The sequence below is a fragment of the Ornithorhynchus anatinus genome, chromosome 2 (genome assembly GCF_004115215.2).
Source record: "Ornithorhynchus anatinus isolate Pmale09 chromosome 2, mOrnAna1.pri.v4, whole genome shotgun sequence".
Lineage (NCBI taxonomy): Eukaryota > Metazoa > Chordata > Mammalia > Monotremata > Ornithorhynchidae > Ornithorhynchus > Ornithorhynchus anatinus.
The window spans coordinates 17,394,881-17,422,863 of record NC_041729.1 but is presented as its reverse complement, the minus strand read 5'-3'; the positions used below and the strand labels follow the sequence as shown (position 1 = coordinate 17,422,863).

The 27,983-nt window shown below is 55.3% G+C and overlaps 1 protein-coding gene across 2 annotated transcripts in view; it reads left to right on the top strand.

Moving 5' to 3' along the window:
* The window catches only part of HIP1R (huntingtin interacting protein 1 related), a 40,457-nt gene that overhangs the window by 11,706 nt on the left and 768 nt on the right, over positions 1-27,983 (top strand). Inside the window, exons 2-31 of one of the 2 annotated variants that reach the window (XM_001506865.4) lie at positions 7,329-7,392; positions 8,034-8,176; positions 8,540-8,596; positions 9,564-9,644; positions 9,955-10,031; positions 10,398-10,459; positions 14,784-14,924; positions 15,138-15,195; positions 15,420-15,495; positions 16,310-16,450; positions 16,838-16,899; positions 17,070-17,142; positions 17,858-18,041; positions 18,753-18,841; positions 19,121-19,237; positions 19,574-19,675; positions 20,142-20,336; positions 20,548-20,695; positions 21,225-21,311; positions 21,810-21,917; positions 22,638-22,774; positions 23,257-23,367; positions 23,717-23,775; positions 24,340-24,370; positions 24,486-24,548; positions 25,519-25,619; positions 26,651-26,756; positions 26,979-27,102; positions 27,338-27,399; positions 27,711-27,917. In XM_001506865.4, coding sequence (XP_001506915.3) covers positions 7,329-7,392; positions 8,034-8,176; positions 8,540-8,596; positions 9,564-9,644; positions 9,955-10,031; positions 10,398-10,459; positions 14,784-14,924; positions 15,138-15,195; positions 15,420-15,495; positions 16,310-16,450; positions 16,838-16,899; positions 17,070-17,142; positions 17,858-18,041; positions 18,753-18,841; positions 19,121-19,237; positions 19,574-19,675; positions 20,142-20,336; positions 20,548-20,695; positions 21,225-21,311; positions 21,810-21,917; positions 22,638-22,774; positions 23,257-23,367; positions 23,717-23,775; positions 24,340-24,370; positions 24,486-24,548; positions 25,519-25,619; positions 26,651-26,756; positions 26,979-27,102; positions 27,338-27,399; positions 27,711-27,917 — 3,066 coding nt within the window. Of the gene's footprint in view, positions 1-7,328; positions 7,393-8,033; positions 8,177-8,539; positions 8,597-9,563; positions 9,645-9,954; positions 10,032-10,397; positions 10,460-14,783; positions 14,925-15,137; positions 15,196-15,419; positions 15,496-16,309; positions 16,451-16,834; positions 16,900-17,069; positions 17,143-17,857; positions 18,042-18,752; positions 18,842-19,120; positions 19,238-19,573; positions 19,676-20,141; positions 20,337-20,547; positions 20,696-21,224; positions 21,312-21,809; positions 21,918-22,637; positions 22,775-23,256; positions 23,368-23,716; positions 23,776-24,339; positions 24,371-24,485; positions 24,549-25,518; positions 25,620-26,650; positions 26,757-26,978; positions 27,103-27,337; positions 27,400-27,710; positions 27,918-27,983 lie in introns of both variants that reach the window. The other variant, XM_029057952.2, reaches the window with a different exon arrangement.

Here is a 27,983-nt window from a genome sequence, read left to right as displayed (position 1 = left end):
ACTTATTACGTGTTGTTCTAAGCTCTAGGGCAGATACAAGTTAATCAGGTTGGACACAGTCCCCGTCCCACATGGAGCTCAAACTCTTATCCCCGTTTTACAGGTGAGGTAACTGAGGCACAGAGAAGTAAAGTGACTTGTTCAAAATCACACATGGCAGAGCTGGGATTAGAACCCAGGTCCTTTTGATTCCCAGACCTGGGCTCCTTCCATTAAGCCACACTGCTTCCCATGCTTCCTCAGCACTGATTTATTCATTCATTCAATAATATTTATTGAGCGCTTACAATGTGCAAAGCACTGTACTAAGCACTTGGATTGTACAATTCAGCAACAGATAGAGACAATCCCTGCCCAGTGTGGGGCTCACAGTCTAAACGGGGGAGACAGACAACAAAGCAAAGCAAAACAAGACATCATCAAGATGAATAGAATCATGGAGAAATGCACCTCATTAACAAAATAAATAGGGTAATAAATAATATATACAAATAAGCACAGTGCTGAGGGGAAGGGGGAAGAGCAGAGGACCGGAGGCGGGGGGGGATGGGAAGAGGAGCAGAGGGAAAGGGGGAGCTCACCTTGGCCAGGGAGGAATTTCTGTGTTGCCAGCATGACTTTGGGGCAATGCGCTCCTGCAGGGTGGTCCTGTGGGGTGCTCCTGCAGGTTGCTCCCAGGGCATTGAATTACCGGTGGAGGGGTCATTTTAGTCCAACATCTGTGGTGTCCGAGGTTCAGCACAGGGAGCAGCCAGAGCTCAGTCCCCGGCACCGCATCCTCGAGCTGTAATTCAGAATGGCGGCAGAGGGCTTCTCTGCCCCCCAGGGCTGAGTTTCCCGGGGCAGTTGCGGACCGAGCCCCTGGGGCATGTCGGAACCGTGGACTGTAGCGGACTTGTGGATCTCTGTTACCTCTAGGACAACTTCTTGTTCTGGGGAGCAGAAGGAGTTTGGATGTGCCATTTCTCATCTTTTCATTCATTCCTTTAATGAACGCCTACTGCGTGCAAAGCACTGTACTGAGCATTTGGGAGAGTATACTATACCAATAAATAGACACTTTCCCTGCCCACAAGTTTATGTATAGAACCCCACGTGCTGGGGCTCTGGAAGTCAGGACTGCTTTCCAACATTCCTGGCTGTAGTCTTACCCAGTGCTTGGCACATAGTAAGCACTTAACAAATACCATCAATATTATTTCTACTCTCTCTTTCCCCCCACTTCCATCCCTTCTTGGCACACAATGGGTGCTCAGTAAATGCTTTTGATTAATGGATAGGCAGACAACCTCTTTAGCAAGAGACCTACTGCCTTCCCATTGCTCTTGGAGAGAATGGGTGGGTTCTGAGGTTTTGAACCTGTGGTCATTCCCCTCTCCTCCCCCAGATGCTGTTATTGGAGGTCCTGCTTTCTTCTGCCTGATCTAGTTGATGAGGGCTCTGTAATGTGCCACTCTACACGGACTTCAAATTTTCGGCAGTCTTTGCCCTGGAAAACATCAAACAGCTTGACTGAGCTGCTGGGAGACTCTGCATCTTTTTTTTTCTTTCTTCAATGGAACATTTTACAGATGCAAACTATGGATAACTCTTTTTTAATGGTATTTGTTAAGTGCTTACTGTGTGTCAAATGCTGTTCTAAGTGCCGGGGTATATACAGATGAATTAGGTCGGTCACAGTCCCTGTCCCACATGGGGCTCCTTGGTCTGCTTGGTATCCCCATTTTACAGTTGAGGAAACAGGCCTGGGGAGTTAAGTGACTTGCCCAAGGTCACAAGGTAAGCAGTTGGCAGAATTAGATTAGTTGGCAGGATTAGAAGCCAGATCCTTCTGACTCCCAGATCCACGCTCTATCCACTAGGCCGTGCTCCTTCTTTTCTGTGGAATTTCATTCTTCTCCCTTCTTATCTTCCTCCACACTAGGGAGTTAAAGTTTATCTGAAGAGTTTGGAACCCTGAGTCCATCTCCCAGTTGTGCTTGGATCCCCCCCACACTCCTTGCCTCAGTTTCTCCTTCTGCTTCACGTAGGTCCTAGTGGGGCCACAGTAGGCAGTTCCTGGTGAAATGAGCCCTTGGCCCCTCAATCACCGGACCCAGGTTTTACAGATATCGGCCTCTGAACCAAGCGACCGTTTAGAAGGTAAGCCGGTCAATGTACTGATCAAAAATAAGCAGAGCCTCATTCCCTGATCGTACTTTCCAGTGGCATGCCCTAGGGTATCTCCCTGACTTTGCTTCATTTGTCCTTTTTGTCAGAATCATTTTACCCTAATGTTCAGACTGAGAAACTGAGGCCCTGAAAAGGACAGGCTCTGGCCTGGGATTTTCTGGTGCTAAAATCAGAGTCTGTAAAAGGTGGGCAGGGCCTAGGGGTTTCCCCCATTTGCAGGTGGGGAAACGTAGGCACGGGATTTACTAAGCAAATTAGGGTACTAGAGAGTGTCAGTGGCAAGGACCTTGGTCTGCCCTGGGCCCTAGGGAGTCTCCTCTTCAATCTCAGGTCCCTCCTTCCTCCTCTTTCTCGTCTTGTTTCCATCTGCCCTGCCCCACCCCAACCCATTTTGGCTGAGGCCAAGATTTATTGGGCTGGCTCGGCTTCTCTGTGTGCTTGCAAAATGGGATTCTCCCAAGGCCTCACTCGCCGCTCGTCAACGGTAGAGCTGGGGGAAGGACCGGGGCTCTCTGGCCCTCCGAGAAGGAGGCGGAGAAGGAGGAAGAGGAGCCTCTTGCACACTCCCCTGGCCTCTTGAGGAATTTGTTGGAGGAGTGCTAACTTGTGAATTTCCATCCCTTCACCTATCTGCTGGGACTGCACTCCAGGGACCGAGGTTGCAGTTGAGAGGCCTGGTGTAGCCCTGTGGGGCTCTCCCCACTCCCGCCTCTGATGTGTGGAAACCGTGTGTCCACCCCGCCCACCCCCCGGCCTAAAATGGGCTGGGCACTGGATGGCCAGCCCATGGTCTCTGGGTTCCGAGCCTCAGATTTGGACCCACCAAAGTAGTGGTGTGGAGGACGGAGCCTCGCCCAAGAACGGGACTCCAGGCTGGGCCTCCAGATTTCTTGGGGTTCGATTCCGGCTTTGTATCTGGGAGATCGATGGGCAGTCTGGATCTCTCCTGGGCCTCCATTTCTCCGTCTTTAAAACTGGAGAGAATCAAAGTGCCAGAACTGGTGGAAGTAGAAAGCTTGGAGAACCAACCCAGGGCAGCGGATATCCATTAAGCATCTAAGAAAGGTCTGGCTTGGTCTTCCCGGACTGCCCCATATCCAGGGGGAGTTCACAGGGAAGGGAACCCGAGGCTGCTGCCTCTGGCGCAGAAAAAACAAAACAAAATGCAGTTTAAATCCCTGCCCCTCCTCCACCAATTGCCTTGCCCCGCCCCCGGTTCCCCTCAGGCAGTCCGGTGCTCCAGTGAACAAACCTGGAGGCTTTCCCACTAGGGTGGTTGGAATGCAAACTCTAGGCAGCGAGTAGAGGGGGTGTGCCCCGCTCTCCCCTTGCTTCCCCAACCTGTGCATGCCCCCAAGCCCCTCCTCTCCTGGGCTGGGGTCTGCCCGGCTGCCGCCCGGGGGAAAGCATGGCGGGGCCTGGGAGATGGAACAAGCCTCCACTGTGCCGAGGACTGTGTCCGCCTTGTATAGCATTGTGGGCCCCGGGGAGGTTGGAGCCCTCGCTCCTTCTGGCTGCCCTCCCCGCCCCCCGCTATCGTCGAGCCATCTGCCCGCCCAGCACACAACGGGGCTGTGTTTACGGGTGGGCGTGAAGGGGGGAGCCCGGCAGCCTCCGGCCTGCAATGAATCCCCTGTTCTGTGCTTGTTGAAGCCACGCGGGTCTCAGGAAGCATTGACTGTAGGGAGGAGCGGCATGGCCTGATTTGGTGAGGCCTAATGCTGAGGGCTTTGGAGAAAAGATATGGCCACAGAGGGCCAGAGGCGGGGAAGGTGCCTCGTGTAGAGCATGGCTTAGTGGCTAGAACCTGGGCCTGGGAATCAGAAGGACCTGGGTTCTAATCCCAGCCCCACCACTTGGGCAAGTCACTTCATTTCTCTGTGCCTCAGTTGCCTCAACTGTGAAATGGGGATTAAGAGTGAGAGCCCTATGTGGAGCAGGGACTGTGGCCAACCTGATTAACTTGTATCTCACCCAGTGCTTAGAACAATACTTGGCATATAGTACGAGCTTAACAAGTATCATTATTATTATAATAGTTAATAACTAGCAATCACAGACCCTTCCCCATACCCCTGATTCTGCCCCTGATCGTTTGCCTATTGAAGGTGGGCAGGGACTTCGGCTCTCAGGGAGCTGGTCCAGGGCAGGGTAGGATACGGCAGGGCAGTGGGCGGCTCTCATTAGCAGGGAAATGATCCCGGGCAGAGAGCTTCCTCATTCTTCCCCCTGGGCTTTAGCCTCCCCATTCCTACTCCAAAGGCTTCACCCTTTCCTTCTGGGTGATGCCATAGGCCTTGTACAGCGCTCCACGCACAATGACTACTGGGGAAGTGGAGGATGGTTTTCAAATCTTTTCCACCGAGGGCTCAGAATTAAGATAAAATCTTTTTTTTTTAATGGCATTTGTTAAGCACTTACTATGTGCCAGGTACTGTACTAAGAGCTGGGGTAGATAAAGCTAATCAGGTTGAATACAGTCCATGTCCTACATAAGTCTTACAGTAGTAATTCCTATTTTGCAGTTGAGGTGACTGAGGCAAAGATAAGTGAAGTGACTTGCCTAAGGTCACACAGCAAACAAGCCACAGAGCCAGGATCAGAACCCAGGTCCTTCTGACTCCCAGGTCCGTGCTCGATCCTACTAAACCATGCCGCTTCAAGTCTTCTCCTCATACACGTATTTTAAAAAATTCTGGCCTGGGGAGTAAGCTGACATGCCCCATGTTGTCTTTAGTCGAACCATTGCCGGGCCCACCACCAGGCCTGAGAAACAGCATGGCCTAGTGGAAAGAGCACAGGTCCTGCGAGTCAGGGAGCTAGGTTCTAATCAATCAGGTGTTTTGATCAATCATTCTTATTGAGCACTTTCTGTGTGCAGCACACCGTACTACGCACTTGGTAGTATAGCACGTATAGGAGAATTGGTAGGCACATTCCCTGCCCACAGTGAGCTTACAGTCCAGTTTGATCGATAACGGTATTTGCTGAGCACCCACTGAATGCCATATGCTTCATAAGTGCTTGGACAGACCTCCACCTGTCCTGGGTGGGTTAAACAGGAGATTGAAACTTTTGAGATCTTTCCAACTCCAGTCATTCAGTGGTATTTACTGAGTGTGTGCTGGGTGTAGAGCCCTGGACTAAGTGCTTAATACGCTCCAGGTTAGTATTTCAGTTCTTGAAGGGAATCGGGAGCCACCGGCAAGAATCTGCCATTGGCAGGAAAGATGGGGACCGGCTGGGATTTTGAGATGGCCCCTGGAACTTTGGGGGAGACTGAGGGCCCCTTGAAGCCCGGTGGCCCCATGGTACGGCAGTACCGGGTGGAGGGAAAGCGAGTTCTAATTTATACCGTTCAGCTGCTGCCCGGGGCTCTTGGAATCTAAATGAATCGGGGGCACAATGGGTGACTGTGTGAAAGGAGGTCAGCCGGCTGCCTCTGGAGTGTCGCTCCGGGGCCAGTCAGTGAAGGGCTTGGGAGGTGGGGTCCTGGGGGTGGGGTGCTCGGGTTGAAGGGAACCGCAGCAGCTCTGAGCCCCGAACCGGGGCGGGCTGAGGATGCATGTGAAAACGTAAATGGCTGCTCTTAAAGGGTTTCGGTCTTCTCAAGATTTTCTCTTCCTTCCAGGGAGATATCTGGCCATTCAAGGCCAGGGAGGCCTTGTAGATAAGCATCCAGATATACTGGCCCACAGCCCAAGTTCTTCCACCTACAGTTAAAAATGAATCATTTTTTTTATGACATAAGGTTGTGTCCTCAGCCACCTGGCCCCACCCGTCCACCACCTGGGAGGGTCCAGCGGAGTCAGTGGCGGCGGGAGGGGGGTCTCGGTGGGAAGGGGGCCGTGACCCATATTATCAGCAGGTACTGGGTACGTGGTCCATTGACCTTGGAGGCGTGAACAAAGGGAAAGCAAAAGTTCCTCTCTGTCTTAGTACGAGAGCAAGAGCATCTGCCTGCATGTGTTTGGCATTCCTGCCGTGAGTTTCCAGTGGCCTGTGGGTGGTAGTCACGGCTGTGTGTGTTTGGCTTCTGCCGGGGGTGTTGCTGTCCAGGGCCGAGTTAGGGCAGAGGCAGTGGATGCCTCCCTTGGCCCAGGTATTGCACCGTTCACCCCTGGGCCTGGGGCCGACAGTGACGACAGGTGGAGGGGATGAGACAGGAGGGGACCTGGATAATGATCTGCAAGTGGGTTGGCCCTGCCTGGAAACTTGGGCTGGGTGATTGGGTCACGTTGCCCTGGCCCCGAAACTCAGACGAATATCCCTCCCTTCTCAGGAGTTTGATTTTTGCATGTCTCTTCCCCTTCTTCCTGAGCTCACAACTGTTTTTTCCTGAGGTGGGAGGTCATCCCCCACCTCACTCCATCCCATACACACACATTTGTAAAGAACTCTCTCCCCATCGCCCCGACTCCCTCCCTCTGCTCTACCCCCCTCCCCGCCCCACAGTACTTGTGTATATATGTACATATTTATTATTCTCTTTATTTTTGTAATGATGTGCATATATCTATAATTCTATTTATATTGATGCTATTGAATGCCTGTTTACTTGTTTTGATGTCTGTCTTCCCCCTTTTAGACTGTGACACCATTGTTGGGTAGGGATTGTCTCTGTTGCTTAATTGTACTTTCCAAGTGCTTAGTACAATGCTCTGCACACTGTAAGAGCTCAATAAATACGATCGAATGAATGAATGAACTTGTTCGCACCCCTGGAGCCTCAGCCAGAATTACTGATCCATCCCAGCTCTTCTCTTCCCCTCTAGACTATAAGTTCGTCATGGACGGGGAATGTGTCTGCTAATTCTGTTGTTCTGTTCTATTGTATACTCCCAAGTGCTCAGTACAGTGCTTTGCACAGAACGCTCAATCAATATCTTTGATTGATTCATTCTCTCTGGTGTCCCCGAGAGGCTTTTCCCTGGTGGTCTTGGTTCTGCTGGCAAAGAGGTCTCATCTTGTTGGTGGGGTGGAGACAGGGGAGGGTGATGAGTCTGAATTCTTGAGTCAGAATCCTTGAGTCTTGAGGTTGTTTCAGTTTCTGTTCCTCCTCCCCGCTTCAGAGATGGTCCCTAGAGGGAGCAGAGGGACGAGCTGATCTCTGAGGCCATGGGCCCTGACCACCGCTTCTTTTTCCTCCCCTACAGGCGATCAGCATCAGCAAGGCCATCAATGCCCAGGAGGCCCCCGTAAAGGAAAAGCATGCCCGCCGTATCCTTCCCAGCCACTTAGGGGCCACGCTTATCTCCCTCACCTGGGGAGGGCAGCCCGGAAAGGGCAGAGCCTAGATGTGACTGCTGCTCCACCTCACACTTCCTCCCTGGGGAGGCAGGAGGGTCAGAGACAGGGGAGACAGAAAGAGGTTGTGGCAGGGGAGCAGGGGATACAGTGTTGCTCAGCAAAAGTGTGTCAGGAAGTCCTCTCCTAAGGCAGTTCTTGGTTAAGTTTCTCCTCACAGAGGGGCTGTGACCAGTTACTGAGTCTAGTGTGCCCTCTGCTTCCAGACTGAGCTTCTCTCACCCCTTGTCTGAGAGTCCTTCACAGATCAGAATCCCAGGGCATGGCCCAGTTCAAGCTGAGCCCAACCAGTAACCAGTGCTGGGTCTGCCCCGGGCCTGTGCCGGGCCTTTTCCAGACCTGATGTAACTTCTGGAGGGTGTTGGTGTGGGGGAGGGGGTGTGGGACTGTGTAAGGGACTGCATCAACTGTGTGATACAGAACTAGGTATGTAACTGTGTTACATGCACATGCATGTGCCTGTGCGTGCAGCAACAGCCCAGCCTGCTGGTCACCCTTCCCACACATAGCGTGATCTTGCCCCGGCACCTCTGTTAGCCTTGACTCCTCAGAAGGCATCATCTTGGGCACCCACCATGAGAAAGGAGCCTTCACCTTCTGGTCCTATGCCATTGGACTCCCCCTGCCCAGCAGCTCCATCCTCAGCTGGAAGTTCTGCCATGTCCTTCATAAAGTGCTCCGGGACGGACATCCGAATGTGAGTGACACTCCTTCATCCTCACCCTAGATGAGGTCCATGACGTTCTGAGTCCTGAGGAGCCCCCCTGCCTTCGGGGTCTTGTTGGGCCCTTGCTCCGCGGGGTTCCTCCTGACCTAAGGTAGGACAGGAAGAGGAGACAGTCACCCCAAGGATTGAGGCACTCTCCCCTCTGTGTTCAAACCCACGGGGCTCTTGAAGGTGTCCCCCAAGGAGGCCCCAACTGATCCAGGCAGGGCTGGGTTAGAGAATGGGGGTGGAAGGGGAAAAGTTTAGGGGAAGCTTCCCTTACCCATCACCACCTCCCCCACCCCAGTGTTCCCTGAACATCTTCACTCCTCTTCCACCTGCTTTATGCTCTAGGTTCTCCATGATTGCCAGAGGTATCGCAGCAATATCCGGGAAATTGGAGACTTGTGGGTGAGTGTTGGCAACCAGTGTTTCAATTCCTCCTCTTAGGGCCACGCTAAGGCCCCTGGCCCATCGCTCTTGCTCCCTGAGGTGTTTTCAGTGAGCACAAGAACTGGGAGGAAAAGTAGAGGTCAAAATTTTAGGGCTGTACAAACTCTCTACTTGCCCCTCCGACACAGCGGACAGATCAGAAGCCCAAGCTGAGGGCAATTTGATGTGTGGATTGTTTTTTAGCTTCTTTATTTTCAAATGGGCAAAGAGCAGATGCCAAACCCCGATTATTCTGAACCAGAGCAGAAGGGAGATAAGCATCAGTGAATGTTCAGAAGAAACAAATGCAGGGTCTTTTTTGAGTCTTGGAAATGAGAAGTTCTAGATGCATAAAGACCACAGGGCCCTAATCTCTCATCAGCCCACAGAGACTCTGTAACCCATCATGTTAGAGTGTGCCGTATTCTAGACTTCCCCCACAGTTCATAGGAAGTTCTCTCTGTTGACCCCACCTGCCCTCAGCCCCATTAACAGGAGGGCAGTCAGAGGGAAACTAAGAGAATGATTGAGAATGAAAAGCAGCATGGCCTAGTGGAAAGAGGATGGGCCTGGGAGTCAGAAGGACCTAGGTTCTAATCATGGTTCTGCCATGAATATGCTGGGTGATCTTGGGCAAGTCACTTCTCTGTGCCTCAGTTACCTCATCTGTAAAATGGGGATTAAGACTGCGAGCCCCATATAGGACAAGGACTCTGTCCAACCTAATTAGCCTGTATCTACCTCAGCACTTAGCACAATGCCTAGCACATAGTAGGTCCTTAACAAATAACATAAAAAAAGGGAGGTGGGCTTCCCTGCCCTCTGTCTCAGGGTCCCCAATTTAAAGAGCCCGTCAGGGTGGTGACCCTTGGGAGTCCTTAAAGCAAAGCGATGGAGGGAGGGGAAGTTGGGATTGGCTTTCCTTATCTTGCCGGCTTCTCCACAGGGGCATTTGCATGACCGATATGGGCAGTTGGTGAATGTTTATACCAAGCTGCTGCTGACCAAGATCTCCTTCCACCTCAAGGTAATTTACTTCTTAGAATCCTGCGACTGGAAGCACTGGAGAGTTGGTCTCGTCCAACTCCCTGCCTCTAGGCAGTTAAGACCTTGGTTCTTCTCACCAACCCCGAAAGAGGAGGCTCTGCAGCTTCACACCTTTGTCAGGGGTCCAGTCTCAGTGACCTCCCCAGCCTGCCCGAGCCCCCCGCTGGTTTGCTGAGCTTGGTTCTGTTGGGGTGGAAGGGCCAGCCAGCTCCTGGGATATGAAGAGGGGAGGTGTCTGGGAAGTCTCTCCCAGGCATGGCTTGACGTTGGGTGGGTGACTTTCTCCACAGCATCCTCAATTCCCCCCAGGCCTGGAGGTAACTGATGAGGTGCTGGAGAAGGCAGCTGGCTCGGATATCAACAACATGTGAGTTTCCTGGGTAGGCTGGTATTGCCGCGGGTCACCCAGGGGGCTGAGCTGTTCAAAGCCCAGAGTGAGAGTCGCTGCGGTCCAGACCAGCTTACCTCCATAAGGGGATGGGGGCACCAGCAGCTGAGCCCCTCAGTCCAGGGGCTGCCCGGAGCAGAAAGTGTGGACTCTGTGGGAGCTGTGGGCAGTTTGGAGACACAGATCCTGGGGTGTTCCATCCTCCACCCGGGATCCAGGAGAGCTCTGCTTCTCCCCGTCGGGTTCTTCCTCCAGACCTTCCCAGCAGCCAAGCTGGGCTATGCAGGGGTGGCCCGGGCTGTCACGGCCTCCCCTCTCACTCCGCGTCCCCCTCTTGGTCTCTAGCTTCCAGCTCACCGTAGAGATGTTCGACTACATGGACTGTGAACTGAAACTCTCCGAGTCAGGTGAGCATCAGAGAGGTACTGGCTGCTCCTGGACTCTGGGGGCGGGAGTGTGTGCTGCTCCCCACCTTCTTCGAGGGGACGGATTGGCTTCTGTGAGTCTAGTCTGGCTGTGCATTTAGCCTCTAGAAATCTTACCCACCACAATCATCTTTTCCAAGGAGCCTTTGAACTCGAGAAAGCTGTGGCTTGAGGCCAAGATGTGAACACCAAGCACCGATCCCTATTGGAGAGTCAGCTTGACCTCCCTTAAAGAGACTTTCTCTATTCCCAGCCCCTCCAGGTGGACCAGCAGGTTGGGACTCAGAGTAGTTTGATCCTTCCTTCCCCTTCAATTAATCAGTCAAGCCCAAACACCGGGCTAAATATTTGGGAGAGAGCAATAGAGATAACAGACACTATCCATGCCGTTAAGAAGCTTCCAATCCAGCAGGGGAAACAGACATTAAAATAATATTCTGCCTTTCCCAATGGAAGAGTGGGGCAATCGTCTAAACACTTGGATCCGTACCCTTTGGGCATTTGATATTCACCCCACCCTCAGCCCCATAGCACTTAAGTACATATCTGTAATTTATGTATTTCTATGGTGTCTGCCTCCCCGCCTAGAGTGTAAGCAGGGAACAGGTGAGCAGGGAACGTGTCTACCAACTCTGTTGTATTGTTCTCTCCCAAGCGCTTAGTACAGTGCTCAGCACACAATAAATACCCCTGATTGATTGATTGGCCTGTTGCAGGACAGAGCTCTGAAGGAGGCTGCTTGTGCAGGAAACCTCCATAGCCTTTCCCTTCGAGGCTGGTTATTTTTGGTGGAAGCTTCAAAGCCACCTGCGAGTGACTCAGTCTTGTCCTTGAGGGGAAGGAGGTGGGAGGAACTTTCCTTTAAGGAGAAATGGCAACAAGTGGGGAAAGGCCAGTATCCAGTCAGCCCTAGGGCCGATCCAAAGGACCCAAGGGTCTTTCTGGCCAGCCAGTCTGCTCAGATAGAATCCAAACTGGTAAAGAACTGGGTCTTTCCCAAACCAGGCCCTGGACCCCACACTGGGAGAGTGAAAGCTGCTGAGATTCCTAAACTCTGCTAGGTTTGCTTAACCTCTAGCCCAGAACAATAAAAGAAGCCAGCTGGTCCGGCTAGGGGCCCCTCACCCCATGTACACTTCTTGTGCTGCTCCAGAGAAGTCTCTTGGGACCAAATTGGGCTGAGAAACAGACTGGCTTCCCAGACGTGCTTGAGTGGACCAAGAGCCGAGGGCCGTCCCAGGCCCCACAGCCACATTCTGAATAATTGTGGTACTGAAGCGCTTACAATGGGCCGAGCACTGTGTTCAGTGCTGGGGTAAATGCAGAATTGTTAGGTTAGAGACAGTCCCCTGTCCCAAATGGGGCTCACAGTCCAAAAAGGGAGGGAGTACAGGTATTCAATTCCCATTATACAGATGAGGAAATGGAGGCCCAGAGAAGTTAAGTGACTTTCCCAAACTCACAAAGCAGGCAGGCGGCGGAGCTGGGATTAGAACCCAGGGATGCTCTGCCTCCCAGGCTCGGGCGCTTCTTGGTCCCGGGGACTGAGGCTTTGGGAGCGAGGTTCTGTACTCAACCCAGGAGAGTTCAGCCAGCCCACACGCCCAAGCCCCTGCTAAGGGCTCCAAGGTCACCGGGAAATCGATCTCCTGATAAGAATTCTCTGGAGAGGAGCAGAGCCTGGCTCTTGACTAGTTGTTTCCCTGCCTTTCTGCTCTCTTTGGGGTAAAAATTACATCGCTCAGCAGCTTTTCAATCAGCCACTGGCCCAGAGAGTGTAATGGCCCAGAAAGTGTAATCATTGCTGAATGAGGAGAAAAGAATGCAGTGTTTTGTTATGAAGCAAATTGCGACCATCAATATCCATCATATTATTAATAATGAAAGCCAATGTCTTGAGATTTTTTTTTTAGCTGATTTCTTCCCAAGTATCTAAAGTGCTTTTATTTCAGCTTCTCTTATCCTCACATCTTACCTTCCAGCTGGGGAGGCTAAAAGATTATTGGCTTATTTCACTGAGGCCCAGAAAAGCTAAGTGACTTGCTCCATGTTACACAGCGAGTCGGGGTCAGAGCTGGGGTTGAGATCCAGGTCTCTCGGCTCCCATTTAAGTGCTCTTTCCATTGTATCATACTATCTTGTTTCATTCAGTTTACCTCCTGGCCAAATAAAAGTGATTTTTCTTGGAGTAGTACAATTTTTGTACCAGCAATTCTCAGTTATTCAGGACTAATCACTCCATCTGAGTTAGGACAAAAAAGATCACAAAATCTTGAACAGTATTGTGAAGGAGAGAAGAAAATAGACCAAGGACAAAGTTTCCCAACTAAGTAAAAGCCTGGAATGGCCACTTGCAGAATACTGCGTGCAGGGGGTGGTTTCTACTTATCAATTAGTGGTATTTACTGAGCGCTTACTGTGTGCAGAGCACTAAGCACTTGGGAGAGTACACATATACAACAGAGTTGATAGACATGATCCCTGCCTACAAGGAGCTTAGTCTAGCTGGGGAAACAGGAAGGGCGAAATTGAGCCAAAGAAGGTACAGCAAACAATAGCTAGCATGATTGAGTACAGACTGAAACAATTAGACTCCTGAGACTGGAAGGAAAGAGGCTCAGTGAGGCCCTGATTAAAGTTTACAAAACTGGAATTAATCGTTTTTTAAATCCCCCAGTCAGGGTATGGTACACCATTGATGCTTGATGGTGGTCACATGGGAAGTTGTGCTGAGTGAAAATGTCAACAAGGTCCATAAGGGTTTGGATGATACATTCATGAAAGAGAGGTCCATGGTGGGTTACTATAGGAAGAGTTAGGGGTGCAGAAAGAAGTGCTGTGGATGTCAGGTGCTATTGAAGCTATTTGGTGGAAAGAGCCCGGACCTGGGAGTCCGAGGACCTGGATTCTAATTCAGACTCCGCCACTCTTCTGCTTTGTGACCTATGGTGAGTCACTTCACTTCTCTGTACCGTTTCTTCATCCGTAAAGTGGGGATTAAATTCTCCTCCCTCCTACTTAGACTGTGAGCCCCATGTGGGTCAGGGACTAAGTCCAACCTGATGATCTGGTACCTACCCCTGCATTTAGTACAATGTGTGGCATGTAGAAGGTGACTAACAAGTGCCATAATTACTATTGTAATACATTGCACCCTATTTAGGCGGATGAAAACCATGGTAACAATAATTATGGGATTTGTTAAGTCTTATTCCATTCTGAGCACTGGGGTAGATACAGTTCAGTCAGGTCACACACAGTTCCTTTTCCCTCATGGGACTGTGAGGGAGAGGTAGTCGCCACACGGTTCCAAATATCGCTATTGCTACTGTCAGAGACAAAATACCAGGCTGGATGGACCACTGGTCTGATCCAGCATGAAATTGTGTACGATTTTAAACTCACTTTGCCACTGTCTCCTCCTCCTCCTTTCCCCTGTTAACCATCTTTTGGCTACTTAGTCACTCAGTAGTATCTCCACCAAAAGGTTTGTCTCGGTAGGGGGCGGAGGGGAAATGCACTACCCTCTCTCTCATTCATTCATTCAGTCGTATTTATTGAGTGCTTACTGTGTGCAGAGCATTCCCAGTGGATAGAGCCCAGGCCTGAGAGTCAGAAAGTCCAGGGCACTAATCCACCCCCCCCCCTTCTAGACTGTGAGCCCATTGTTAGGTAGGAATTGTCTCTATCTGTTGCCAAATTGTACTTTCCAAGTGCATTGTACTTTCCAAGTGCATAGTACAGTGCTCTGCACACAGTGCTCAATAAATATGATTGAATTGACTTAATTAATGAATGAATAATCCTGGTTCTGCCACCTGTCTGCTTTATGACCTTGGGCAAATCATTTCACATCTCTGTTCCTCAAGTTTCCTCATCTGTAAAATGGCGAATAAAACTCTGAGCCCCAGGTAGGACAGGTGCTGTGTCTAACCTGATTTGCTTGAATTCACCAAAGCGCTTAGTAGAATGCCTGGCAATATGTAAGCATTTAACAAATACCACAATTATTATTATTATTATAATCTCATCTCAGGTTATCACTGACTTGGAGGAGAAGGTTGGATCTGTGGGCTAAGATGAGGTCTTTGGATTATCTGTGGATTTGAGTTTCACACTTTCCCTGGGCCCGCTTCTCCCTCTGGCTGTGGTGGTGGTTTGACTCTGCCTCTCGAGGGGATCGGCGAGAGCCAGGCAGGGTGCAGGGCAGAACCACGGCTGACCCGGTGGCCCCTCGCCTCAGGCTTCGGTTGGTCCCCTGCCCAGCCAGGCAGTGACTCTTTCTCCCGGGCCCCTTCCCCTGTAGTCTTCCGGCAGCTCAACACCGCCATCGCTGTGTCCCAGATGTCGTCGGGGCAGTGCCGCCTGGCGCCCCTCATCCAGGTCATCCAGGACTGCAGCCCCCTCTACCACTATACCGTCAAGCTCATGTTCAAGCTCCACTCCTGTGAGTCACGCCGGGCCTCCCCTGGCCGCTGGGGACCTCACTGGGCTCGGGAATGGCTCCCAGGCCACCTGAAGGCTCCGTACTTATAGTTGGAATCCCCTTTTTCTCTGCCTGGGGCAGAACTTGGTGGAGTCAGGGGGGTGCCAGGGAGGATATCTCTTACCCCCGGGACCCCAGGCCAATTGACTCCTTCTCCCTCCCACCCCCAACCAGGCCTAACGGCCGACACCCTGCAGGGCCACCGGGACCGGTTCCACGAGCAGTTCCACAGGTAAAGGAAGGTGGTGCTGTGGAGTGTGGGAGTAACATGGGGTAAGACCGTGAGACCAGGGTGGAGAGATCGGGTAAGGTGGAGCTTCCGGCAGGTCCTCGGGTTGGGGCTTGGGCTGGAACTCCCCCAACCTGGTCCATTTCTCCTCCCTGTGAGGTCCCTGACGCTTCCCATGGGATCCCTCCTCTCTCTCTCTCTCTCTCTCTCTGTGTCTCTCTCTCCAGCCTCAGAAACTTCTTCCGAAGGGCCTCAGACATGCTGTACTTCAAGCGGCTCATCCAGATCCCCCTTTTACCAGAGGTACTCCTCTCTTTCCCTCTGCCCCACTTGCCCGGACCCAGGGACTCTGCTTTATGGTCCAAGGCCTTTTCCCACTCAGGGAAGTGGGGACCATCCACTCTTACCTGCCCACCTCCCCAGCTTCTTCCCCTGCTGTTGAGGAATGGGGCCACAGGGCACAGGCCAGATGGGAGGGCTCCCTCTCAAGGGCCCCTTTTCCTCCTCTCTTTACCGCCCCAACTCCCAAGCCTTCCCTGGGCATTGTCAGCAGGTGAAGTTACAGGGGGGAGCCTCATTTCTCACCACTGTGGTTGCTGCCCAGTAGTAGCTAACTTCAGGTCGATTAAGGGGTTAAGGGGTCTGTTCAGGGGAGAGAGTGATCCAGGTAGCAGCGACTTGCCTCACATCCCCTCAGTCAGGGCTCTTACTGACCAGGCCCCTGGGCCGTTGTCTCAACCCAGCCCAGCCCCAACCTTATCCTGATGTTTGCCGCCTAGGCTGAACAGCTCTCCCTGTTGGGGATCCAGTGCTTGTCCTTCCACTCCCTCGTTGCTTGGGCAGGTGACCCTCAGCTCATCACCGTTCCACATCCTTCCTCCTCTGGTCTCTAGAACATGACAAGAATTCTGGCTTCTTCCCATGTGGTGCTTTACTATCCCCAGACCCAACTCTCAGGTCCACCTTCAGACTTGGACTCCGAGCCCCAGGGACCCCGGCTTCCCCTTTCTCCCCTCTGCCCGTGCTCCACCTCCCGGATCCCCGGGCTGTGTTGCTCTTCAGGTCCTCGGGGAGGAGGGTGATGGGTGGCTGAGTGGCACGGGCTGCTCCCTTGCAGAGCCCCCCTAACTTCCTGCGGGCCTCAGCTCTGGCCGAACACATCAAGCCAGTGGTGGTGATCCCGGACGAGGCTCCCGAAGACGAGGAGCCAGAGAACCTCATTGAGATCAGCACCGCCCCTGCAGCTGGGGAGCCTCCGGTGAGACAGTCCCCATTCGTCTCCTCTCTCTAGTCCCAGCCCTGGACCTGGTTCTGTCCCTGGCCTCACTCCTTCTGCCCAACTCCTTTCTGTCCCCTTCTCTCCAACATCCTGGAGGTAGTGGCCGAGAAAAATCTCATATCTCCCTGTCCCTGGACAGGATGCTCTGCCTAGCACCCAATGAGGTGCAAACTAAGTGGGACCCACTCATTTGGGCAGGGCCCCCGAGGGGTCTCAGCTTCTGACTCAGGTCAGACTGGAGGCACAAGGTCAGCCTTCTCCATCAGGCCTTTCGTCTGATCCGCCCTGCTCCTTCCCCTTTGGGTGAGGCTGAACAGCTGGGCCGGACAGGGAATGAACCAGACACTTGGGTTTGGCCCCAAGCAGGTAGTGGCTGACCTCTTTGAACAAGCCTTCGGGCCCCCCAATGGCACCGTGAAGGACGACAGGTGAGGAGCTGGCCAGCCTTGGGGGAGGAATGAGGGAAAGGAAGGGAACAGGAGGGAGGACAGGGACAAGGGGCCAGGAGGAAGGGCAAGGATGAGAGGTTGGGGGGACGGGGAGAGGCCAAGGCCCCTTGGGGCTGACTGTCTCTCCCACCTGTCCCACCTGTCCTTAGAGACCTCCAGATCGAGAACCTGAAGCGGGAGGTGGAGATGCTCCGAGCCGAACTGGAAAAAATCAAACTGGAGGTGCTTCCCTCAGGGCTGGCATGTCCATCGGGTGGATTGGGGGTGGGCGGGTAGGCCTGAGGTAAGGTCTACCTGCTGAGACAGTGACCTTGAACGTGTTCACCCTGGCAGACCGGCCCTGCTCCCTGGGCCCTGGGCCCAGAGCTCCCACAGCTGCTATGCCCCGTTTGTGATCTCCCAAATGGACACCTTTGCCCTCTTCTCTGACTCCAAAACCACTTTGGGCCACTTTCTACTGCCCTGGGGAAGCTCAGACTTCAGTGCTCTTCACCCCACTCTCCGTGGTCGGGAGGGAGGAGCAGCCGTCACCACTGCCGGAGAGGACTTCCCAGACCTCAGTGCTGTCTGTCTGCCCTGCCCTCTGTGGCCTGGCCTGGTGTGACCTGGCCTGCGGTCTCTGATGCTGACCCAGGGCTCATGGCTGTGGATATTTTATTAGCACTTTCACATTCGTATTTGGAGCACGTTCATGGTTCAGTAGCACAACTCCACCAGTTCACAAGTGCTGTAACCTCTGAGGGGATCCAACAACCAGGGTCTAGGATTCTCAACAGAGGGGACCCGAGGGGGCCAGGCCTTGGGAAAGTGGGCCACCCTGCTTGGGGATCCTGGCTCAGGCTTAGGGCCTCCATAATGGGTGGGTGCTGTGGGAGGCCCGGGGCTGGCTGGCGCGGGGGTCTGAGCGCTGTACCCCGTACCCTCCATACCCTGGTAGGCCCAGAGGTACATCACGCTGCTGAAGGGGCAAGTGAATGAGCTGGAGACGGAGCTGGAGGAACAGCGCCAGCAGAAGCAGAAGGCCTTGGTGGACAACGAGCAGCTCAGGGACGAGCTGGGGCAGCTGAGAAAAGCCAAGCTGGAAGCTGACCAGGCCCAGGTCCTCTACGTGGAGGCCGAGAGTACGTGCCAGCCCAAAAGCCCTGGGCAGTGAGAGGCTGCACATGACTACATATGTGCACCAAAGGTGCTCTGTCTTCCTGGGCAGACCTGGGACTCTCCATCCTGGGTTCTTTGGTTGCTCCCTCTCGTTGGCTGCCCTGGAGGACTGGTCTGCAACAGCAAAGGAGAAACCAGGCAGGGGCCCTTCTTGTCAATCAGTCCATTGTATTGATTAAGCCTTTACTGTGTGCAGAGAACTGTACTAAGCACTTGGGAGAGTACAATATAACAGGATAACATATTCCCTGCCTACAACGAGTTTATGGTCTAGAAGGGGAGACAGACGTTAATATAAATAAATAAAATGGCAGATATGTACATAAGTGCTGTGGGGCTGCAATGGGAGATGAAAGAAGGGAGCAAGTCAGAGTGACACAGAAGGGAGTGGGAGAAGCTGAAAGGGGGACTTAGGCAGGGAAGGCCTTTTGGAGGAGATGTGCCTTCAATGAGGCTGTGAAGATGGGGAGAGTAACTATCTGTTGGATATGAGGAGGGGAGGACGTTCCAGGCCAGAGGCAGGACGTGGGTGAGAGGTTGGCGGTGAGCTAGATGTGATAGAGGTTTTGTGATTCTTTCCAGGAAATGAGAGGGAGGAAGGGAGGGAGGAAGGAAGGACTTTCTCTAGGGCATTTCTATGGCAATGACCTCTGACCTGTGCCTGTCAACCTCAGGAAAGGCCAATATCACAGAGGTACGGTACACCAAGCTGAAGGAGAAGCACAGTGAGCTCATCACCACCCACGCTGAACTCCTCAGGAAGGTACGGGCACTGCGGAGAGGGTAGGCTCCAGAACCACAGACGGAGGGGATGCTGGGAGACAGAGCTGCTGAGGCTTGAGTCTCCTGGGGCCACTAAGCCACTAGGCCCTGGATCACTGACCTCTAGTGTTACCCATCTGTATAGTTTGGGGGGGAGTCCATCCCCGACCCCAAGATTGCAGACATACCAGATGCCTTCAGGATCCAGAGGAAGGGGGGCACTTTCTAGATGATGATGATGTGGAAAATTGCCCCTTCTCCTCCCTGACCCTGGGGCTAGAACGCAGACACGGCCAAGCAACTGAGCGTGACGCAGCAGAGCCAGGAGGAGGTGGCTCGGGTGAAGGAGCAGCTGGCCTTCCAGATGGAGCAAGTGAAACGCGAATCAGACATGAAGGTGAACCAGGCTGGGGCTGGGGATCCTTCTGGTCTTGGGGAGGAGGGCTTCTAACCCTAGCCCCTCTCAGAGGAGGCTGCCCTGCTCCTCTGACTGCTGCTTCTCCTGCAGGGCACTAGGAGTCTCAGAACGGTGGGCCCTTGTCTCTGTCTTCTTCTCTTCCCACCTACCCCTAGCTAATCCAATCACCTGGGACGCTCCCACCCACCTCCCAACCCAGCCCTTGGGGAGGACCAGTTGACAGAGGTCTGAGCAGAAGCCCCTGCCCCACTCCCACTAACTACCCTGGGTGGGCAGAGGGCTGAAAGCTGCCTCCTACTGATCTCTCGGTTCTAGCTGGAGGACCAGAGCTACCAGCTGGACCAGCTGAAGCGAGAGCTGGAAGCCAAGGCGGGTGAGCTGGCCCGAGTGCAGGAGACCTTGAGTCACTCAGAGCAGGTACGGTACTCTTGGGTCTTGATCTCCCTCCTCGGCACACGCATGCCGCTCGGTGTCCCCGGGGAGCCCAGAGCCCAAGGAGTTGAGTGGAGCTTGGCCCACCTGGGGGTGATCCATTCTCTAGTTAGGTGAGGCCTGGGGGTCAAGCTCAGCTCCAACTCCCTGAGCTTGATCTTTCCCACCCCTGGGCAGGTTGCCCAGCAGCCCCATCTCTGTGCCCGCCTTACCTCCTTCCCTGCCTGCCCCCCTGCCAGGGCTAGAAGGTGGCACCTCTCTCCCAAGGATTGCTGCTCCAAAGCTCTGAGCAGCAGATTGGCCATAGCTCTGCCCCCACCCCCCACCATCCAAAACACACACTCACAGACACCTGAGCTGCTGGAAGCTCAGCTCCTCTGCTCACCGGCCCACTCTTCCCTGTGGGGATTGTGGGGATCTGATGGTCTGCGGCCTCCGGCTGTGTCCGCAGAGCGGGTCGGAGCTGAACACCCGGCTGGATGCCCTGCGGACAGAGAAAGACTCCCTGAGCAGCTCCGTGCGGCAGCGAGAGGCTGAGCTGCTTTCGGCCCAAAGCCTCGTCCAGGAGAAGGAGGCCCTGCTGAGCCGGGAGCAGGAACGCAGCACCCGCCAGATCGGGGAGCTGCAGGGGAAGCTGGCGGAGAAGGTAGCAGTCCCGGCCCCCTCCCCGCCCCCACCATCTTCCACCGTCCCGGAGTGGCCCAAGTCAGGGTTGGGGTCAGGGAGCCGGGATCTTGGCAGCAGAGCCCCCAGCTCCCTGGTTCCCACAGGGAGAGAGAAGCTTCCGGGGAGATGGGGGGGTGGGGGGATCGCTCCCCACTGCAGCCAACTCTTGCTCTCTCTCTTCCCCATCGCAGCAATCCCGGGAGCGGGGGCTGCAGCAGCAGATCTTGGACGGCCAGTTCTCAGTGCTGCAGGGGGCCGTGGCCGAGGCGGAGAGCATTGTGCGGGACGCGCTGGGCAAGCTGGATGACCCCCTGCATGTGCGCTGCACCTGCTCCCCAGGTAGGGAGGGGCCCCCGGGGAAGCTGCCGGCCTAAGTCTGAGTGGAGCCTGGGCCATGAAGTAGGGGCCAACTCTGGCCAAAGTGGGGCAGGGAGGGCATAGGCTTCAAAACCACGGGGCCACAAAACCAGTTTGGGTTTTCTCAACTCTGGTCAGAACCCTTTGATGGCTAGGTTTGGGAGTCCAACTCAAGCAGCTGCGGTGGCCATCGCCTGCCATCCCCTGTGGATGGACCCCCACCCATGGCCATCTTCCACCCTCCATCCCTCTCCGAGGCTGGCCTGGCCCCAGACCAAGTCTTCAGTGACTCGGAGCCGAACCGGAAGAGACCCACGTCTCACTGCGGGGCTAAAGGGAGGGGGTGCACTCCCACGTAAGCCCATTTTCTTCAAGGGGCTGCTGGTCCTTGTAGTCCCAGCAGCCCGCCCAGGGCCCAGTGCCCAAGGCTGAGGGTGGCTGGGTTGGCTGGAGAGGAGCCCTGTATGGACCTCTCCTCCCTCTGACTTTCCCGGCGGGGCTGTGTCCACAGATTACCTGGTCAGCCGGGCCCAGGTGGCGCTGGAGGCTGTGAATACCTTGGAGAGTGGGCATGCGCAGTACGTGGGATCCATGACAGGTGAGTGCCGGGGGATGCTGGGGATGGGGAGGGAGGCAGAGATGGGAGGAAGGGGCCAGCCCGTGGGGTTGGGAATACCACCTCGACAGTCCCGGGGTAGGGGTAGGGGGCAGGTAAAGAACAGGAGTAGGTAGGTAGACTCTAAGCTCCTTGTGGACAGGGGTAGTGTCTACCAACTCTGTTGTATTGTACTTTCCCAAGCGCTTATTGCAGGGCCCTATACATAGTAAGTGCTCAGTAGATACCACTGATTGATTGGGTGGGGGAAGATTGATCTGGCTTAGGCCACCCCTTTGGGTGGGTTCACTGGGGACTGGTGGAGTTGGCGCAGACTGGGAGGGTCTCGGGACCATCAGCTGAGAACAGAGAGCGGCTGTTCAAACCAGAACCTTTAGCCCAGGCTCATTGGGTGGCGCGGGGAAAGCTTCTGTTCCTGGCACTCTGGCCGCATGGCCGGGCGCTCTGACTTGTGTCCATCCCGTTCCCTGTGCCGGACAGACGTGAGCGGCCTGGTGGCTGCGCTGGTTCAGTTCTCACACCTGACGGCCGACGCCATCATCAGTGGCAGCGCCACCTCCCACCTGGCCCCCACAGACCAGGCCGACCGTAAGTCTCAGCCCCCGAAACCCCTCACGCCCCCCGCCCCACTCTCCATTCCCTCCCACCCACCTCCAGGCCTGCTTATTGGACACAGAATCAGTTTGGGGCTGGGAGGTATAACTCCTGGGTTCCACCCCCTGAGAGACCCCCTGCCTTGGGGTGAGGTGTGGGCCTTTGTTTCCTGGAGAAGAATAAGCCTAGCATGCTGGGGGCAGCGAGAGAGTCGGGGAGGCGACAGCCCAGCCTTAGCTGGGCAGGGGACCTGCGGTGGGGGCCTGATTCCGGGTCGTTCATGGGTGGGGTCGTTCCTGGGTGGCTTCCCTGGGGGCTGCAGTCCATAGGACCCCATGGGGCGGGAGAGCCCGGCTCTGAGGCCCCGATCTTCAGCTCCAGCCCTTTGATCAAGGATCCAGAGCAGGGAAGAACTGGGGGTTGTGGCCCGGTTCCAGCCCGATGCCTTTCCCGTGTCTGTGTGTCTGGTGCTGTCCAAACCCCTGAGGGTTAAATGCCCTGGCCCTGGCCTCACTAAGTTTTTGCCGGGCTCCTCCCCTGCCTCCTCCCCCCACAATGGCCACAAGAGGCTGACCGGTGCTCCGGCCACTCGGGTGGGCAGGTGCCCCGGGGAGGCTGTCACCACTGCGTGTGTTCCCCACCCCTGCCCCGCCTGGGCCCTTGGATGGGCCATGCAGCGTACCTGATCCAGCGAGGCCTTTCCCTTGCCCTCAGGGCTGGTGGACATGTGCAGGGATTGCGGGGCCTGCAGCCTGGACTACCTGGGGGACCTAAAGGACCGGCAGTTGCTTCAGGGAGCAGACCCCAACCCCGTGAGAAAGGCCCTCCAGGGCATCCTGCAGCTTGGACAGGTAGGGCGGTACACTGGTGTGGGGTGGGGGAGAGCTGTGTTCATGGCGGGGGGGGGTGTTGCTGTGTGCATAGACCCAGGTGTGCCCGTGGGTGGAGGTGCATGTCTGAGTTCATATAGAAGGGGATGATGTAGTGAAAAGAAGCAGTCCACCAGGCCAGTGTCTCTGGCAGCCCGTTTCACGGTGAGGACAAAGAAATAGGAGGAAGGAGGTGATGCCTCCGGAATCACCACGTTTTTATGCTGGGCTCGACCCACGTGCCCCAACCACGGTCTGATCCGACGGCTCACTGCAGGGCAGGATTTGATCCCCACCTGACCTCCACTGTCTAGTGACAGTAGCTCCTCTGAGGCTTGAGGACGCTGGGAATCCCCCGGAGATACCCTGCTCTGCCTGCTGGTGATGGCTTTGTCCCTGAATGTCTGGTAAACGCAACCTGGCTCCTTACTCTAATTCTGCTGGCCACCCCCTTTCTCGCTCAGGACCTGAGGCCCAAGAGCCTCGACGTGCGGCAGGAGGAGCTCGGCGACATGGTGGACAAGGAGTTGGCCTCCACGTCGGCTGCCATCGAAGATGCCGTGCGGCGGATCGAGGTGGGAGCTGTAGGGAGCGGGGCTCGAGGTGACTGGGCCAGGGAGAGGGAAGGAGGAGAGTTGGGGCACACCCCCTGCCAGGCCCCCAGATCTTCTGGGACACCTGATAAAGGATCCCCATTGTCACCTGGCTGCTCTGGAACAACCACCGATATGGCGCTTGGGGTAGTGGGGCGAGAGGGCAGGTAAAAGAGGACAACTGGGTGAACAAGGACCCAATCCTCACCTTCTTTCCCACCCTCTACTTCCCCGCCCCCCCAGCCCCTGCAAAATTTTGTGGGCATTAGGTCCTGGGCTGGGTCCGTTCCCCACCCTTGACCACTGCCATCGGTGTCTCCTTGGTCTCCAGGAAATGATGAACCAGGCCCGACATGCCAGCTCAGGGGTGAAGCTGGAGGTGAACGAGAGGTGAGAGTCTGTGTCCCAGTGCTTGCTGGACCTGGGCTTCCGTGCCTAGCAGTCCCAGGCTCCCAGGACTTTCCTGCTCCCCAGACACCTTCCCTCTACCCGCTTTCCCGTCCCCCACCCCCGACCCCACTTCTTCCTCCATGGCAGTGCTGGGCAGGTCTAGGACTCTGGGGGCTGCTGCTTCCTGCCTCTCCTAGGAAGCAGGGTGCCCTCGCTCTTGTTTCCTTGTTTCGCTTAGGTCCCAAAGCCAGGTGGGCCCAAGCCCCACCCAACTCCTACCTGCCACTCTTGGGGTTCACTAGCTCTTCAGGGGGATTGCCAGGGGTTCCAATCCTGCCTCTCCAAGCTCAGGCAGGGCATGTCTTGTCTCCCTGACCAATGGAGACATGTTTCACCATCATACTTCAACTCAGGGCTTCCATAGCTTTGCCCACTTGGCTAGTGGCCTGTTTTCCCATTATTGAGTGTGGATGGCTTGGCTCCAGCCATTTGTCACATTGTGTGTGCGCTTGCGCGCATGTGCACGTGCTCACGTGCACGCACACACTTCTCTGTTCCCTGCAGAATCCTGAACTCCTGCACTGACCTAATGAAGGTGAGTTAGGCTGGGAGCAAAGGGCAGCTGACTACTGGGCCATTGGGATGGTGTGTCGGTGGGGATGGGGAGGGTTGGGGCTCCTCGAGGCAAAACCCACCCTCGACCTTTGCAGGCAATCCGGCTCCTGGTGATGACATCCACCAGCCTGCAGAAGGAGATCGTGGAGAGTGGCCGGGTAAAGCCAGCAGGGGACCGGGGGAGTGAGTGAGATGGAAAATGACCAGCTCGGCTAAAGTGGACAGGCTGGGCCCAAGGGGCTCCTGGTGACCTTTGCTTGGGGAAGGGGAGGGCCAGATGGGGCGGGGCATCAGTCACAGGACCCCTCCCGTCACGCCCACCCTTGCCCCTCCCCGGATGTGGAGAATGTCATGGTTGCATTTTCTTTTTCTTTCCGGGAATTCCTGTCCACAGCTGGTCTTCTGGGGCTCCTGGCGGGTGGGATCGCAAGTGTCTCTACGCTGGTATTTGTTAAGCACTTACTATGTGCAGAGCACTGTTCTAAGCGCTGGGGTAGATACAGGGTAATCAAGGTTGTCCCACGTGAGGCTCATAGTCTTAATCCCCATTTGACAGATGAGGTAACTGAGGCACAGAGAAGTGAAGTTACTTGCCCACAGTCACACAGCTGCCAAGTGGCAGAGCCGGGATTCGAAGCCATGAGCTCTGACTCCAAAGCCCGGGCTGTTTCCACTGAGCCACGCTGCTTCTCTACGTGCAAATCTTGGGTTATTTTCTGAGCTCCAGGACCCCAGTGGGCGGGTGAGGATGGAGCAAGGAAGGGTAGAGGGCTCGGGGCTGGCAGAGGAGGAGGAGGAGCCGCGTGGCTCAGTGGAAAGAGCCCGGGCTTGGGAGTCAGAGGTCATGGCTTCGAATCCCAGCTCTGCCACTTGGCAGCTGTGTGACTGTAGGCAAGTCACTTCACTTCTCTGGGGCTCAGTTACCTCATGTCTGTCAAACGGGGATTAACTGTGAGCCTCACGTGGGGCAACCTGATCACCCTGTGTCTACCCCAGCGCTTAGAATAGTGTTCTGCACTTAGTAAGCGCTTAACAAATAACATTATGATTATTATTAGGAGGAGGTGGTTAGGCCGGAGTAGGGCAGGGTCGGTCGTTGACTGTCGCCTTTCCCCTTTGTGTCACTAGGGGGCAGCATCGCAGCAGGAATTTTATGCCAAGAACTCGCGCTGGACCGAAGGGCTCATCTCGGCCTCCAAAGCTGTGGGGTGGGGAGCCACGCAGCTAGTGTAGGTACCAGGGGGCTACCGGGAGGCTACCGGATGGCTGGTCGGACGGGGGCGGGGCGGGGCCGGCCCCAGAGGACACCCAGCAGGCCGGCCGGGGGTAGTAATTGGCCTTTTTATTAGAGAGAGAGCAGATTTCTTTAGATAGTGGGCTATTAAGCGAAGCAGCGTGGCCCAGTGGAAGGAGCACAGGCTTGGGAGGCAGAGGTCGTGGGTTGTGATCCCGGCTCTGCCACTTGTCTGCTCCGTGACCTTGGGCAAGTCGCTTCACTTCTCCGTGCCTCGGTTACCTCAACTGGAAAATGGGGATTAAAAGTGTGAGCCCCACGTAGGACAATGCGATTATCCTGATTCTACCCCAGCTTGGCACATAGTAAGTGCTTAACAAATACCATAATTATTATTTGTTAACCACTTACTGTATGCCAGGCACTGTCCTAAGCACTGGGGTGGACACAAGCAAATGGGATGGACATGGTCCCTGTCTCACGTGGGGCTCACCGTCTCTCCTCTTCCCAGATTGGGGAACAGAGCACCCAGCGTGGGCCCGGAGCTTTGGGGGTGGGGGGGGCGGCTTTAGGCTGGGGGTTGGTAGCAGCCGTGCCCAATCGATCAGTAGTATTTATTGAGCACTTACTGGCTGCAGTGCAGAGCAGTGTGACTCAGTGGAAAGAGCACAGGCTGGGGAGTCGGAGGTCATGGGTTCAAATTCCAACTCTTCCACTTGTCAGCTTACTCTGGGCAAGTCACTTCACTTCTCCGTGCCTGTTAACTCATCTGTAAAATGGGCATTAAGACTGTGAGCCCCACGTGGGATAACCTGATCACCTTGTATCCTCCCCAGCGCTTAGAACAGTGCATTGCACATAGTAAGCACTTAACAAATGCCATCATCATCACTGTACTAAGTGCTTGAGAGAGTATAATATAACTTCAGGTAGATGTACTCCCTGCCCACAGCGAGCTTATAGTCAAATGGCTGGGCTTGTGGGCCGTCAGGGCCCCCCACCCCGTTACGACCCATTTCCCCTCAGGGAGTCTGCGGACAAGGTGGTGCTGCACACGGGCAAGTACGAGGAGCTCATCGTCTGCTCCCACGAGATTGCTGCCAGCACTGCGCAGCTGGTGGCTGCCTCCAAGGTGAGCCCGGCTGGCCAGCCAGGACTCTTCTCCCTTCTCTTCTCCCCTTCCCTCCCCACCTCTACTCCCTGCGGGGCAGCAGGAGAGGGCTTCCAGCCTACCCGGCTGGAGCTCAAGCCCCAGCCTCCGGGCGGGAAGCAGGGATGGGAAAGCCACATGCCCAGGTCTCTGACTCTTACTTCTCTGGCGTCTCCCCTCCCCGGCTCCCCTTGGTGTCGGCAGGTGAAAGCGGACAAGCACAGCAGCAACCTGGGCAAGCTGCAGGAGTGCTCACGTACCGTCAACGAGATGGCCGCTAATGTGGTGGCTTCCACCAAGTCGGGTCAGGAGCAGATTGAAGACAAAGGTGACGGGCTCTCCGGGATGGGGGGAGAAGGGCCCAGGAGCCCAGCTGGAGGAAAAGCAAGGATCCCACGGGGCCTAGTAGCTGAGGCCAGAGAGCTGAAGCCCAGGGCTGGCTGTTCAGACAGGGTCAGAGGTCAGAGGGGCTGGGGTGGGGTTCGCTGGAGGCAGTGGCATTGCCCGACTGGGATAGCGCTGACTTGAGATGTAAGGGCTTTCTGTGTCTCTGTCCCCCGTAGACACCATGGACTTCTCGGGCATGTCACTGATCAAGTTGAAAAAGGAGGAGATGGAAACCCAGGTACCGTGGGCACATAGTTCTTCCCATGTCTTTCCGGGGCCACGGCTCCACTCCAGGCTCATCCTGCTGAGGAGATTCCAGGTCTGGGCTGTGGGCCGGGCTGTGCTGGCCCACTGTCTCCTCTGCAGGGCCCAGGAGTGAGGGAAGTGGGGAAGGGAGGTGAACAAAGGGACCCACAAGCCCTTCCCCTGTGGGCCTCGTGCCACCTGCCCCGCTTTCCTCCTCCCGTGCCCTCTGGTGTGCAGGGGTGTGGGCGAGGGGGCACACGACGACAGTCTGAGCTGATGCCAAGGTGGGGTTCGGCCCGGCAGGTGAAAGTGCTGGAGCTGGAGAAGACGCTGGAGAATGAGCGGATGAAGCTGGGGGAGCTGCGCAAGAAGCACTATGCGCTGGCGGGCGTGCTGGACCAACCCCGGGACGAGGAGCTGAGCCGCCCGGCCCCCTCGCCCCGACGCGGCATCCTCAAGAAGCCACCCCTGGCCCAGAAGCCCAGCGTGGCCCCCAAGCAGGACTACCAGGTGCAGCAGCGGGAACGCGCGGTTAGGTGTGGGCCCCCCCTCCCAAGGTTGCTATAGTGAAGATGA